The sequence below is a fragment of the Notolabrus celidotus genome, chromosome 7, assembly GCF_009762535.1.
Source record: "Notolabrus celidotus isolate fNotCel1 chromosome 7, fNotCel1.pri, whole genome shotgun sequence".
NCBI classification, from domain to species: Eukaryota; Metazoa; Chordata; class Actinopteri; order Labriformes; family Labridae; genus Notolabrus; species Notolabrus celidotus.
The window spans coordinates 1728673-1744356 of record NC_048278.1 but is presented as its reverse complement, the minus strand read 5'-3'; the positions used below and the strand labels follow the sequence as shown (position 1 = coordinate 1744356).

Below are 15684 nucleotides of genomic sequence, written 5' to 3'. Positions count from 1 at the left end.
TGCTTCTGTTCATTGCAATTTATTTCTTTGCACACATAAGAGTCCATAAACTCAGATTATAAAACAGGAAAATAAGAGAATCAGGAGGTCATGAAGCCACCACAAGAGGACCTCTCCTTTCTTAAGAAACAAAACACACAAATGCTGATCAATCAAATAACTTATGATATATTGAAAAGACAATAGCCGAAGGAGTTAATGACAGCTAAGAGAAAAAGTATAAACGTCATGAATTAAATGTGAAGACTGTTTCTTTTTTTTAAAGTTTCTAAAGATGACAAGCTCTTGACAACAAACATTTATCTTTCTGTATTTGTGCACCATGAGAGAAACTGACATGTTTGGTTATAAATCAAGAAAAGTGAAGATGATGAATCAGGGAATTTGATTTTAAAAGTTTGTAAAAAATGAAGGTAAAGAAAAATGTAAAAACATCCAGCCCTCTTTTCTCGCTCTCGCTTTAATTCTCAGAGCAGCGAACAAATTAACCTCAAATTCCTTTCTTTCATCTACTCTGAGTCTACTGAAGTCCTTAAATAAACATATTCATAAATGTAGGACAGTTAAATTAAAATGCCTAAAACAAACAGTTAAAATAAATATTAAAGCTGTGACCTCTGACCTTTAGAGCAGGTCTACAGCCTGACAGTTCAGGCTGCTGTAAACTCCAGCAGTCTCCAGCTTGAACAAAACATCACAGTTCAAATCGTTCTGTCCTGATGTGTCCACAGACACGACGTGAAACATCTCGTATGGAGGAATCAGCACCTCGTCCTCGTCTGAGTCAAACTCTGAGTAAGACTTCAGGTAAGCACCAAAACATGTTCGGATCTCAAAACAAGTCCTCCCTCCGAACTGCCTCAGGTCCTTGTTGAGGGAGCTGGAGGCGAAGGAGCCGAAGCGGATGGTTTGTCCAGCTTCACCGCTGAAGAGCAGTTTGCTTCTCCTGTAGCTGGTGTAGCAGGTTCTCTGGTTCAGCTTCAGGAGCCTGATGGCGTCTGAGAGCAGGAAGTGGAGGGCGTGGAACTCAAATGAGGTTCTGTAGGACGCTTTACCCTGACGAACTGCTCGGTTTAAGTCATCATAAGACCCGGCTGTGTATGCACACAGGGCCCTGAAGTGATGCCAGGACAGCGGGTCGTAGAGGTCTTTGGTCTTCATGGCTTTCAGGGCGCAGAGTTTGGTGTACGTGGAGTGCAGACCCTCTCCGGTGCTCCTCGGGAGGTAGTGACGCTTCACTTTGATCAGCATCTTGTTGGAGCAGCCGTAGTACATGTCGTCTACAGATTCAGGGTACAAGCTCAGAGAGATCCTGAAGAGCCGGGACAGACCTGACGAGGTCTGTACTGAGACATTAGAGGCCTTCAGGGAAGCGTTGACGTGGATGGAGATACTCTGGACCCCTCCAAGATGTGTAGCTGCTGAAGGTGGCGCCAGTGTAGCCTCTTGTGGAGAAGACATCTCAACATGTGAACTCTTCAGCGGGGACTTTATGGTTCCCTGGTCAGGCAGCTGTAACAGGATTCATTGCAACAAGACTTAACACCAACTTTCATCTGCAAACTTTAACAGACTCATAAATTAAAATCAGTTTTATTCCCCACACGGCTTGATTTGACTTTTTCTTGGAAAACAAATGTAGGATTCAAAATTTAGACATTTCTAAGAAAGCTTTTTTTAAAAAAAAGGGGATTTCTGGAAGTTCACTCATGCACTCATTAGAAAAAAGAACCAAATATTTAAGTAGAGGAGGCAAAGATCCTGACTTTGTGCCTCAAAAGCTTTAATAATACATTTCCTTCTAAACAACCCGAGCATATTTTTATTCAGACGCTCCAGACTGATGTATATGTTTACAGTCTCTCAGCCCTGTGCCTTGTTTTTGTATTTTTGAAGATTTTCAAGCTGCACTAGACATCAAACTTTTCCACAGCAGTGTATCAAACAAGTCTGTTTTCTTACCGTCTCTGCATGTAGAAGTCTTATCCTGACACAGAGGCAGCAGAGGACTATGAACACCAACTCTCTGATCTTCAGCATGATTAAAGATACCTGAAAAGAAGTAGTAACAGAGTTAATTTTAAGAATCAAAAGTCACAGTATGTGAATGAATCTGTTAATCCTACCAGGTGACGATGCAGCAGCTGTTGTCAGAGTCAGTTCAGTCTGTGGTCTTCAGTCGGTGTGAGGCTGCTCATCTTTTAACTCAGTGTTGACGTGGGGTTGTCCAGAGTCAGGGTGGAGTCAACAAAATCTTAACACGTGGTTTCCTCAAATTTTCCCAGATTATTTTAAGGTCCTCTGTAAGTTTGTGATTCCCTCAGATTCTGGAAGATGCAAGGTTGAGTTTCACAAATTACATAAAAACAGACTTTACTTTCTTCAGCTGATGTTCACTCACAGATAGTTTGGGTTTTACATGAACATGTAAGGGAGACAGTTAGGGTGATTCTAAAAAGGACCAGGAAATGTTACACTGCAGTAGCATTTGGGTAGTCAACATAGTGATGTTTAACAGGGTGCAAACTTCCTGGTAGCATCCCTGTCACAGACTGTTTCTGTAAAGAGTGTCTGCTTTGTGTACTTTAAATGTCCCTTCAATACCACGAAGACATCAAAATAAGTTCTATTCACAGCCATTGTATTGGTAACAATTTGACATAACTTTATAGGACAATAAAAACTTAAACTACATCAAAGCTAAAGAAAATCTCTACAGGTCTTTTTCAGTTGAGCTGAGCTACATTTTCAGAAATGACCGTTATTGTTGGTAAACTCCTTTGCTTTAAATAGAAACACACCCATCACGTCAGGTTTTAACATCCGCCTCAGTATTTTAGGATGAAGTAAAACAGCTGATTAAGCAGAAATTAATCTAGACTTTCTCCTCCACTCATCCATAAATAGAGAAGTGAGGTTTGCATTCTAGTTTAGGAAGTCAAACTAAAACCCAGAACTATTTTTAGATGTCAGAATCACCGCTGTGCTGCAACATGTGCACTCCTTTTCTCAGTTTGGGAAGTTCCCTTCACCTCTAACAGGCTTTCCTCTTCAGTCACAGCTCAGTCAGTGATATGCTTAAAGGGGACATATCACGCTTTTTTCATCAATATATATTGGTCTAAGAGGTCCCCAAAACATGTCTTTAAAGTTTATGCCCAAAAAAACACTTTGAAATCAGATTTTGGTCTGCCTGAAAAACCCTCTTCTTCATTCCTCCTCAGAACACTCTGTTTTCTCTCTGACCACGCCCCCTCAGGAAGTGGATGTGCCTCGGCTCTCCAGCACGTTGATCTAATGCAGTGTTTTTCAACCTTTTTTGAGCCAAGGCACATTTCTTACATTAAGAAAATCCAGAGTCACGCCACCAACCAAAAATGTTACAAAATGACACATTTAGTCTCTCAATTTATGATTCTATTGATCTGAGAGAGGGACTTTGGCTACTTCTTTAACTGTGTCAGGGCAAAGCATCTCGTTTACAATGGCTTTTGCAGGTAGTATTACTGTCTCTGCAACCATGTGTGGCTTTTTTGATTTGGCTAAGAGTTCAGCTACTAAGTAGCTAGCTTTGAGAGCTCTCGCAGACACCAATGTAGTTTTTCCCATAAAAGTTGCCTTGTCCACCACCCATAATACGCTCTTCATCCACGTTAGAATTTTGTCCAGGGCCCAGTTTGGAGTTTCATTTTTCCTTTTTGAATATTTATCCATCGCTTTTGTACAGCCACGTCTTGTCACATACATCTCTCGCGGGCATCATTTATTCTATTGTCTTAAATTAACAAGGTCATTAGTGTGCTTTATTGCCACTCAGTGGGTGGGTAGCGCAGGTCAGAACATTGATAAGTATTTAATTACTCCGCCAGTCACCACACTGCAGGCACAGACACACTACATGGCAAATTATTTCTAGTATATGAATCATATTTTTTGGGACTAATTAAGTGAAATTTGATAATGTCCCACGGCACACCTGACGATTGGTCATGGCACACTAGTGTGCCACGGCACAGTGGTTGAAAATCACTGATCTAATGTTTACATGTTGGCTGAATATACACGGCTGCTCAGAGATCGCGTTACTTCAACCCTCTGAATCTGATCCTGACAGAGGCGCCTGTAGCAGGACCTTTCTGAAGGATTGGTCACAGATTTAGTGTTTGTTGTTTTATTTATCAGTATGTAGACGTGTGTCTTGGTACACAGCTACGAACATGTAGCTATGTGGCTATGCTAACTAGCGCTAGCACTTATCCATGATAAATAAAAATCATCCACTAGATCTTCAAATCTGCAGACGTGGGGAGTAAAACCGACCTCTGCCAGAAAGGCAGCAGGACCTTTTATGAAGGATTGGTCACAGATTTAGTGTTTCTTGTGGTTTTATTTGTCAGTATGTCGACGTGTGTCTTGGTACACAGCTACAGCTATGAACATATAGCTATGTGGCTATGCTAACTAGCGCTAGCACTTATCCATGATAAATAAAAATCATCCACTAGATCTTCAAATCTGCAGACGTGGGGAGTAAAACCGACCATTGTGTTTATTAAGACAGCCTACAACTAGCATGCCTCCCTCCTAAGCTCCTTGTTAGCACACATTTGTGCAGGTAATGAAAAACGGGGGAGGGATTCAGTATTTATACATTATATCTTATACAGTCTATGGGCTGAACAAGCTCCGAGCTCTGACTCCGTGACAGACCGGATATTGTTGTGACGTAACAAAAACACAGAAGTCTGAAACGGCTGGTTTCACACACATTTACAGAAAGGTGGAGAAATCAGAACAGGGGCAGAATGGATTCTTTTCATTCTCGGGGGGTTTGTAGACATGCAAGGGACACATATTTCAGGTAGAGAACCATTAAAAAGTCAATTTTGCATGATATGTCACCTTTAAAAACTGAGAGTTTGAAGGACATTTTACAAGTTATTTGTTGCTTTCCAACACTTCTAGTCAGGAAAATATGGCCATGTATGCTGCGACACATTGGTACTGAACTTTGACGTCTCCCCTCAATCTTGGGCCATAAAAGAAATGGCTAAAGATGCACGTTAATTTAGTTACACAACCATCTAAATAACCAGTTTGAGAACTATTCCTCAAGTCTGCTTATGACACAGTTAATGTAATGATTGAAGTTAGAGGCAGTTTGTCTTTTGCATTAAACTGTGGTCTCAATACCTCCTCCCATTTCTGCTGCAGACATCAGATTACAAAGTAACCAAATGTAAGGTATCAAATGTATTTATTTATTTCTACATTAATAAATCAAACAAAAACAAGTTTTAAAAGTTGAATGCTGTCGGGACGTCGGGGCTCTTGAATGTAAAAGCGTCTTCTGTGGAGTCGACTTTGACTTCCTCGACCTCACTCTGAAAGGATGAGGACAAATGGAAGTCAACTACATGCATGTGTCTGGAGTTTTATGTATGTGCTGCATGAATAATATCAAAAGGTCTTCAGTAATCAGATCACAAATGGAGCTGTAATAACTTAGTTAATGCCTTACATCACAGAAGTACTTCTCTATGAGGGTATGCGCCGCCTGGTACACCATCTCATTGTCGTGGTTCTGCAGCATCTCAATACGGTCCAGTCCTCCAAGCTCCTCAACCAGCAGGCTCAGTTTTTCCATCTCACCAAGCTTCTCTGCTGCCTGAAAAGTCATGTGCATAACTGAAACACTCTGCTTGTTTTAATCTGAAGCTCAAACTGTAACATGTTAGGAAAATGGAGCGGTTAACTTCTCTTCATCGCTCACCAAGAAGATGTTGTTGATCGCATCCAGTATGACCAGAATGACTTTGGCGTCTTTGACCTGCAGCATGTTGATGATCGCCTCCAGGGCTCCGCTCTGCACCAGGTGGACCACCTGCTCAACAGTGCCCCCGCTGGTGAAGTTTGTCACTGCCCACACAGCCTCCCTCTGAGTCTTGAAGTCTCCCTGAGAGGATTGTGCGGACAGTTTAGACATGTTTGCTGGTCAACATGGGAAGGAAATGAGTCCTCTGAAACCAGACTCAAACTTTAGTGACAATAGATCAAACTTGAGGCTTTATTAGAGTTTGATACAGATTTATCCAATTTGAAGGCTGGTGAGGGGAAACACAGGAAGTACTTTTTTTGTCAAATTCAAACTAAAGAGCTATTCTTCACATGTGTCCTGTGGTTTGTTGGAGATTTCAATCCATGCATTACAAAACAGGATGTAGTTTTGACATGTTGGTCATAGTAAAACAAAGCACAGGTGTAAACTTCAGTGTTCAAACATGAAGTGGCATAGCTAAATGAAGCCGCTTACAGAAACTGGTGCTCTCTAACAGAGACATCAATATTTCACAGTCCACTCACATTCCTGAGCTGGTCTACGAGAGGAGGGAGGAGGCCACAGGTGATGAGCTGCTGAATTTGCTTACAGGGACCAGCAGCAATGTTGGACAGCGCCCATGCTGCCTCCTTCTGCACACTGGCCTTTTGATGCCTCATCAGCTCAGGTAGGACCTTTAAAACGCCGGCATCGATCGCCACCTGAGTCTGCACGTCTGAACCACTCACAATGTTCCCGATGGAGCGGAGTGCAGGAGTCTGCAGGTTGGAGAAAAAAAAAAAACACATTAAATTCCTGTGTGCTGAAAGTTAAACTGAGACACGAGATGAATCCTCTCACCATGACACTGAGCTCCCGGTGGCCCATGAGCTCCACCAGCCGAGGGATGATTCCAGTTTTCACCACGATGTCGATACGCTCGTTCTCGCCGTCTGACAGGTAGGAAATTGCCCAGCATGCATCAGACAGGATGTCTTTATCACTCAGATGAAGAAGCTGGATCAGAGAGGGAAGCACCTAAGGAAAGAGATGTCCGAGCACATCATTATCCAGTTATTAGACTCAAACACTGTTCAGAGAGAGTTCATTACAGAGCTGAGACTTCACTGACCTGCTGGACTGCAGACAAGGGGGGACAGGGGTTCTTATTCCGACACAAGTTGGATAAAGTCCATGTGAGGTTACGCAGGTAGCCAACCTAAAGAGAGAAAGATGTAGTCGTTGGCTGTTTCCGAAATCACCTGCTATACTAGCAGTATGTACTGATATGTCCAAAATGCAGTATGTAGTAAGTAGTATGTGAACAAGAGCAAAATCTGTAGTATGCCAAAACTCCCCGGATGTCTACTGATTCGGGAAAATATCTCAGTATGCATCGGACCAGTCTGCATCGGACCAGTCTTCCTCGCGTTCTGTTTCCCATAATGCACAGCGCTCGTTCTGCTTTTTCTTGTTCCTCATTTTTTGATGGGAGGAAATCCGTTTTTGGGTGCTGTGAAAGTTATCAAATTACATATAAACCACTTCCTAACTTTTTAAATCATAAATGGATGCTAAATAAGCTTTTTATTTATCGGCTTCACCGTTGTTTACTTCCGCTTTCCGAAACCAGAAATCCAGCGAAGTCTGGCTCAGCATGCTGCATGACAGATCGGACAGAACAGTCATACTACATACTAAATTCAAACGCAGTATGTAGTAGGCAATACCTACTGCCTACTACATTAGTAAGTAGTATGTAGCAGGCCGTTTCGGAAACAGCCATAGTTTGATTATCTCTGACTGGGGTTAAAGGCCACTGACGTCAGGTACAAACTGTCACAGGAGGGTAAGTGTGTTTAGAAGCAGCTGCATTTTGCATGTTCGTGTCAACGGTTTGGACCATCTTGTGCAGTTTGACATACCGGTGTGTCGGGGGAGATCCGGGCCAGTAATGCTGGGATAACATTACACTCAATCAGGATGTCTCGACAAGCTGAACCATCACCTGTGGAGTACAGACATTAATTGACGTTAGCTAGCAGGATGATGACGTACCAACACTATTTTCAATTTTACACCAGCAAAAATAGAGGTGAAAAGCACATCCAAATCTTTAAAGTACAAGATACTGGACTGAGGCAAATGTAAAGAGTAGACCGTGAGTTTGCATTAGAGCAGCTTCTGGTGTGCAGATTTTTATTTCCCATCACTGAGCACCAGCATGAAACAATTTTCAGCACTCCAGAAAGATGAACCTCAGTTGAGTTTAAAGTTAATTCCTGCAAGGAACTAAGCATTTGTTGATTGTTGCATGCCCTATTGAAAAAGTTACACGTTTGCTGATCACCTTGTGCACATTTAAATGTTCTGAAATTCATTGCACCCTCCTTAAACACTAATGCATCACTCACTTTGAATATTACTGTCAGAGAAAAAAAAAAAAGTCTATGGCTTTGGCACACAGTAAATAGTCTCAGTTAAAGCTGGGGTTGGTAGTCAGATTTAGATCCACTTTTTGTTATACTGGTTAAAATGATCTTTATGTCCTGATGGTAATCAATACAATGTGTTCTTAAAAAGAGGTAAAAAAAAAAAAAGCCTCTATCTACAGCTGGAGTAAACCTGGGAAGACACCAACCAATCCCTGCCATCAGGAGCCAAATGATGAAACCAATCAAATCCTGTCCTGCCGTTCGGCCCGCCTCCTGCAGAGCGTACATTTCCTGTTTGTTTGTGTTTTTAACTTTCACTATGAGAATGTTTTGGTGTTTTCTTACCGCTGAGTGAGACATGAGTTGATGTAGTGCAAAACACAAACCATGTGCTGAGGACCGGTTTTGAATCAGTCACCATCATATAGTCATGACCCAGCTGCGTTTGTGCATGTGAGCGGGGGTGTCATTTTGGAGGAGCTCCAAGGGGAGGGGGGGAGGGGTTAGACAGTCCTGAGGAAATGCTACATTCAAATTCATGCTAGTCTTCCGTGACTACCAACCCTAGCTTTAACACATACCCTCACTTGTGCCAGTCTCTGTTGAAGTCTCATTTCATTTTTTAGGTCATAAAGATGCATCACTCTAATCAGCTAAATACTCCTCACAGGGCCTTTGAATTGTACCTGCAATGTTTCCAAGAGCCCAGACCGCCTGTTCACTGATGTGCAACATCGGTGAGGCCAGCAAGGAGATGAACGCCGGCACAGCTCCACTTCCCACCACCTGAGACATAAAGACACAGGTGTGTTAAATGTCTAATTAACAGTTTGATGCATAAAACATCTCAAGACCATCTTTCTTCGAGTAGCCCAATCCCTACAGAACAGCAGAAGAGTAACTCATTCTTATAAATCACTCAGTTTGTGTGCACACCTGTTGAGTATGCCAGGATGTTCCAGAGGCAATGTTTGTCAGAGCCCAGGCCGCTTCAAACTGCAGCGTGGGCTCATCGTCCATACCCAGGAAGGACACAAAGCGGGACAGCAGACCAGCGTCTATGATCTCCTTCAGAGGAGGGTTACGCTCCTGAGACAGCAGCTTCCTGAGGGACAGGTGGGGGAAATCAGTGATGCATTATTTTACCAGTGTTTACAAACTCAACTTGTTCATGATCCTGAGTAACGGTCAGGAAATTGCAGCTACAATTCCCAATTAGTTGGACGGGTCAAGAACAAATCAGAACAATCTTAAATTTGCTGAAGATGGACAGATTGATTCAGCTGGGTGTAGAGCTCAAATTAGAATACAGTGAAAGAGTTAAATATGTAAAATGTGATATATTCTAGGTGCTTTACAAAAAAGTTTCAAACATTTTTCTATTTTGTTTAGAACATGGCCTTCAGCTAAAAAGGTAGTTGCTGAACAGGCTGGTGGTTCACAGAGTGTTGCATCGAAGCAGATTAATGGAGAGTTGACTGGAAGGAAAGAAGCAGGGATAGAGCAGCCTGGAGAGGATGGTAAAAAACTGTTGATTCAAGAACTTCATGGAGGAGTGTACTGAGGCTGGAGTCAAGAGCATCAAGAGCCACGATGCACAGACGTCTTCAGGGAAGAGACTACGGCTGTTTCTGAAACCGCCTGCTACATACTACCTGCTAATGTAGCAGGCAGTAGGTACTGCCTGCTACATACTGCATTTGAATTTAGTCTGTAGTATGACTGTTCTGTTGGATCTGTGTTGCAGTACGCTGGGCCACACGTCACTAGATTTCTGGTTTCGGAAAGCGGAAGTAAACAACGGCGAAGCCGATAGAGGAACTGCTTTTTTAGCATCACTTAGGATTTAAAAAGTGAAGAAAAGCACCCAAAAACAGATTTCCTCCGGTCAAAAAAGAAAAAGCAGAACGAGCGCTGTGCATTATGGGAAACAGTACGTGAGGAAGACTGGTCCAATGCATACTGTGAAATTTTCCCGAATCAGTAGACATCGGGGAGTTTTGGCTTACTGACGATTTTGCTCTTGTTCACATACTACATACTGAACTTTGGCCAAATCAGTACGTACTGCTAGTACAGTAGGCAGCTTTGAAAACAGCCTACAACTGTCTCGCTCCTAAATCAATCAATCTTTATTTGTATAGCGCCAAATCACAACAAACATTATCTCAAGATGCTTTTACAAACAGAGCAGGTCTAGACCACTCTATGTTAAATTATGAACAGAGACCCAACTTCAAGATAGGGTAAGACTCAGGCTGTTTCCGAAATCGCCTGCTATACTAGCAGTACGTACTGATATGTCCAAAATTCAGTATGTAGTAAGTAGTATGTGAACAAGAGCAAAATCTACAGTATGCCAAAACTCCCCGGATGTCTACTGATTCAGGAAAATATCTCAGTATGCATCGGACCAGTCTGCCTCGCGTACTGTTTCCCATAATGCACAGCACTCGTTCTGCTTTTTCCTCATTTTTTGACGGGAGGAAATCAGTTTTTGGGTGCTGTGAAAGTTATCAAATTACATATAAACCACTTCCTAACTTTTTAAATCATAAATGGATGCTAAATAAGCTTTTTATTTATCGGCTTCGCCGTTGTTTACTTCCGCTTTCCGAAACCGGAAATCCAGCGAAGTCTGGCTCAGCATGCTGCATGACAGATCGGACAGAACAGTCATACTACATACTAAATTCAAACGCAGTATGTAGTAGGCAATACCTACTGCCTACTACATTAGTAAGTAGTATGTAGCAGGCCGTTTCGGAAACAGCCTCAGTCTGACCCCACCTTAATCCACCATTAGCATTGCACATCGCAGTATTTAGCTAGTTACAGTGGCAAGGAAAAACTTCCTTTTAACAGGCAGAAACCTCGAGCAGAACCAGACTCATGTTAGACAGCTGTAGTCCAGATCGTCCACAGCAGGAGGACGTCTACGGCAGCTCAGAGGAATCTACGAGACAAGGGAGCTCAGGGACTCCAGAAAGGTCTATGGTTAGTAACTTTAATGGGACAGGCAGAGTTAAAGTAAGTGATGAGGGGGTGGGGGGGAAGGGGGTGAGCTAGGATCCCAGTGTGTCAGTGCTCCAGTTCCCCCGGCAGTCTAGGCCTATAGCAGCATGACAAAAGCTGTTCCAAGCCTGATCCAGCTCTAACTATAAGCTTTATCAAAAAGGAAAGTTTGAAGCCTACTCTTAAAAGTGGAGAGGGTGTCTGCCTCCCAGACCCTGACTGGTAGATGATTCCAAAGGAGAGGGGCCTGATAGCTGAAGGTTCTACCTCCCATACTACTTTTAGAGATTTTAGGTACAACTAGCAAGCCTGCATGTTGGGAGCGTAGAGTTCTAGAGGGGTAATAGGGCACTATGAGCTCTTTAAGATACGAGGGTGTCTGATTTTTAAGGGCTTTGTAGGTTAAAAGAAGGATTTTAAATTCTATTCTACATTTTATTGGGAGTCAGTGTAGAGAAGCTAACACTGGAGAGATGTGCTCCCTCTTCCTGGTTCTAGTCAGTACTCAAGCTGCAGGGTTTTGAACTAGCTGAAGAGTCTTTAGAGACTTATTGGGGCAGCCTGATAAGAGGGAGTTACAGTAATCTAACCTGGAGGTAACAAATGCATGGAGTGGTTTTTCTGCGTCGCTCTGAGATAGGAAGTGTCTAATTTTAGAAATATTGCACAAGTGAAAATAGGCTGACCTTGAGATTTGCTGAATTTGGGAGTTGAAGGATAAATCTTGATCAAATAGGACTCCTAGCAGAGGTGCTGGATGCCAGACTAATGCCCTCCAAGGTACTTATATTATTAGAAAAAGTCTCTCTAAAGGTGTTTGGGGCCGATAACAATCACTTCAGTTTTTCCTGAGTAAGACATTTCTAATCATCCAGGTCTTTATGTCTTTAAGACAAGCAACTAATTTAGATAACTGATTGGTTTCTTCTGGCTTCACTTATAGATAGAGCTGAGTGTCATCAGCATAAAAATGAAAATGTATTGAGTGCTACCTCATGATGTGACCTAGAGGAAGCATATATAAAAAAAAAAAGGTGAAAAGAATTGGTCCTAGCACTGATCCTTGTGGAACTCCCTGACTAACCCTGGTCTGCACTGAGGACTTTTCATTAACGTGAACAAATTGAGATCGATCTGTTAGGTACGATTTAAACCAAGCTAAAGCAGTCCCTGTAATGCCAATTAGTTGCTCTAATCTCTGTAACAGGATTTGATGGTCAATCGTATCGAATGCAGCTAATATCAAGACACTCCTGAACCAGAGACAACGCCCAGGTAAGACAACGAGTCTTACTTGGGAAAAAAAAGAAAAAGAAAACTGAAGCTCAGTGGTCCAAAGTCCTTTCTTCAGATCAAAGTACAATTAGCATTACATTTGTAAATCAAGTGGAGAAGCACAGAATACAAGGTGCCTTAAGTCCAATATTAAGTTTTAGCAGTCTGATAGTTTAGGGTGTCATGTCATCTGCTGGTGTTGGTCCTCTGTGTTATATCAAGTCCTGAGTCAACACAGCAGGAGACTTTAGAGCTCTTCATTCTTCATCTGCTGACAAGCTTCATAAAATAAACGCTGATTTATTTTTCCAGCAGGACTTTGCACCTGCCCACAGCACCAATACTTCTACCAAATGGTATCCTGACCATGATGTACCTGAACCCTAAAGAGAGTCTATGGGATTTTTGTGGAGGGGTAGAGGAGAACCTGACCTAAAAATACAGACCAGCTGGAGGCCATAATCAGAGCAACCTGAGCTTCAATAACACCTCACAGAGCTGCAGGCTGATCGCCTCCATGCCACGTCGCATTTGTGGTTAAAAGAGCCCCAACCTAGTATTGTGAATAAATAAGTAAACCTTCAGATGTTTTTGTATTTTAAATCCTGTTTTTGATGGACCTTAGGAAATATTCTAATCATTTAAAAAGGTACTGGATGTGTAAATTAAACTCTGAGCCATATTCATGAGAATTTAACCAAAAACGGCTCGACATATTCCATTTTGCATGTCACAAATTTAAGATTACATGAATTTAACCTTTTTCATTAACATTTGAGCGTCATTAGATGTTTTTAAGGCTTATCTCTGCAAGACATGAGATTAAAAGATACACTCACTACACAATTAATGATTCATCGTTTTGCACCAAATGGGAGAACAGCAAAAAGAGTCCCTGTCTCACCTGGCAGCCTGGCAGCCTCTGGTTTGGGCCTCTCTGCACTCATCGTTCACGTTTCTAATGATGTCCTCAATGGAGAAAACTGTCACCTGCAGAGAGAGACAGTGAGTTAAAATCTTCCCCTCATGTATTAGAACAGATGAAGGCTGATGTGAACGGACCGTGTCGGTGGTGTAGTCAGGAGAGAGCGCTTCCTCGTCCGGGAGAGAAGACAGGGCCACGTTTCTTCTCTTCATGAAGTTTTCATTTTTGTGCGCTTTACGCAGCTCCACGCACTCAGAGATCCGCTTCTCTCGAAGTTTCTGTGACAAGTAAAGATGACACCTCAATAAAAAGCTGCATATGAAAAGATAAAACCCTGAGAAGTGAACACAACACTCACAGTTGGATCCTTGCCCTTGTTTTTGAACTTTCCCATCCGCTCGTCGGTGACATTTTTGGTGGGCATGGCTGACTCTCACAGGTGATGGACTCGAGCGCGCAGCGTCACTGACCCGACAGGATAAACATTCAGAGAGAGTCAGCAGGGAGCTTTTAAGATGGACCTCTGCCACAGGTGAGTCAAGTTAACTGATTGAGGGCACGCCCCTTTGATTGAGTCAGGTGCACACTTAAACTGTGTGACCAAACATCTATTAAACTCAACTCATTTTTATTTATGGAACACCTTTCATACATTCAAGCATACAGAAGAAGCAGAAAATAACAGCAATAGATAAAGATGATGATATACTCAAAAGAAACATTAAATCAATTAAATTAAATCAAATAAAGACCAGAGAAATTAAATTAAATCAAATAAATACCAGAGAAATTAAATTAAATCAAATAAATACCAGAGAAATTAAATTAAATCAAATAAATACCAGATAAATTAAAATTAAATCAAATAAATACCAGATAAATTAAATTAAATCAAATAAATACCAGAGAAATTAAATTAAATCAAATAAATACCAGATAAATTAAATTAAATCAAATAAATACCAGAGAAATTAAATTAAATCAAATAAATACCAGAGAAATTAAAATTAAATCAAATAAATACCAGAGAAATTAAATTAAATCAAACAAAGACCAGAGAAATTAAATTAAATCAAATAATAAAAAGAAGAAGATAGAATAAAAATAAACTGTATAAATATAATCTAAAAAATGGTCATAGTAATAATGCAGTCCAGTGCTAAAAGTGTAAGGTGTTTCGTAGCAAGAGCAATTACAAATGTAATATTTTTTAAAATGTTTACTGCACAAAAAAAATACAGGTAAAATATTTAATTTTTAAGTAGCTGATAATAATAGCAGCTTACATTAGGATTCATGGCACAAACTTTGGAACAACCTCCCTGAATATATAGTGCTCACAGAGTCAGTGACATCTTTTAAATCTCTTCTTAAAACCCATTTTTACAGACTATTATGTGACTTCATCCTTCTAACTTCTATTTTATTATTATTCTAAGTTTTTATCCAATTAATTAATTGTCTTACATTGTATTTGATCATTGTATTTGATTATCTATTGTTTTAATTCATTTTTTTCATTTATTATTTTAATGTTCCTAATTTATCCTTTTACATTTTTCTAATTTTCTCGATGTGATGTTATCCTCATATTCTGAAAACCTCTTTTTGTCCTTTTAATGCTTTTATTTACTTATCCACTTTTATTTATTTATTTTTATTTATTCATTTATATCTATTTGATCTATTTACCCTTGGAAAACACTCTCAACAGTGAGTTACTGGTCTATTGTCACACCACTTCATTCTGTTTAATTTAAGTATTTCTTTTAACCTCTTGTGTTGCATTGTTTAAGTTCCTCCTCCCTGTCTGTCCAAATGTTTACTTTGTTATTTGAGCCATGCTTTGTTTGTCAAAGTACTTTGTAAGCATTTGTTTTTAAAGGTTCTCTATAAATAAAGTTATTATTATTATTATTATTATTATATTATTATAAATATGTAAATATGTGCGTATGCAAATGATCAAAATGTGGACAACCCTGCCATGACGACTCTGAAACACTAGAGGGCAGCACAACGTAGCTTTAATCTACTCAGCATGAGGAGGTGTGTGATGAGGTGCATGGGTTACAATCAGACCTTTGAGACCTGATGCAGATTTCAGTTTGTGTTGTATTCAATCAATGCAGAAATAGCATGGCATCAAAGGGTGCAGATGAAAATGAACAAATGGTATAAATGAAAGAGCAGAAAGAGGGTGAGAAAGTGAGGAA

General features: G+C 40.8%; 2 protein-coding genes across 2 annotated transcripts; both read right to left on the bottom strand.

Moving 5' to 3' along the window:
• Positions 1–8: 8 nt before the first annotated feature.
• On the bottom strand, positions 9–3100 carry LOC117816571 (ecto-ADP-ribosyltransferase 4-like). Its single transcript, XM_034688904.1, has 3 exons — positions 2127–3100; positions 1963–2052; positions 9–1512 (listed from the first exon to the last, which is right to left on the bottom strand). Exons 2-3 carry the CDS (start codon positions 2038–2040, stop codon positions 625–627), a joined length of 966 nt encoding a protein of 321 aa, XP_034544795.1. The 5' UTR covers positions 2041–2052; positions 2127–3100; the 3' UTR covers positions 9–624.
• A 2140-nt stretch (positions 3101–5240) lies between these two features.
• Positions 5241–13965, bottom strand: kpna7 (karyopherin alpha 7 (importin alpha 8)). The gene is made up of 12 exons (XM_034688902.1): positions 13827–13965; positions 13606–13746; positions 13448–13533; positions 9190–9358; positions 8940–9039; positions 7744–7826; positions 6951–7037; positions 6680–6856; positions 6364–6597; positions 5774–5956; positions 5522–5668; positions 5241–5384 (listed from the first exon to the last, which is right to left on the bottom strand). Exons 1-12 carry the CDS (start codon positions 13890–13892, stop codon positions 5298–5300), a joined length of 1560 nt encoding a protein of 519 aa, XP_034544793.1. The 5' UTR covers positions 13893–13965; the 3' UTR covers positions 5241–5297.
• Positions 13966–15684: the final 1719 nt, after the last annotated feature.

Coding starts and splice junctions, on each gene's coding strand:
- LOC117816571 (XM_034688904.1), bottom strand. CDS start 2,040: ATGCTGAAGATCAGAGAGTTGGTGTTCATAGTCCTCTGCTGCCTCTGT. Junction 1,513..1,962: donor GACTTCTACATGCAGAGACG/GTAAGAAAACAG, acceptor ATCCTGTTACAG/CTGCCTGACCAGGGAACCAT.
- kpna7 (XM_034688902.1), bottom strand. CDS start 13,892: ATGCCCACCAAAAATGTCACCGACGAGCGGATGGGAAAGTTCAAAAAC. Junction 6,857..6,950: donor CCTTGTCTGCAGTCCAGCAG/GTCAGTGAAGTC, acceptor CTCTTTCCTTAG/GTGCTTCCCTCTCTGATCCA. Junction 5,669..5,773: donor CGATCAACAACATCTTCTTG/GTGAGCGATGAA, acceptor ATGACTTTTCAG/GCAGCAGAGAAGCTTGGTGA.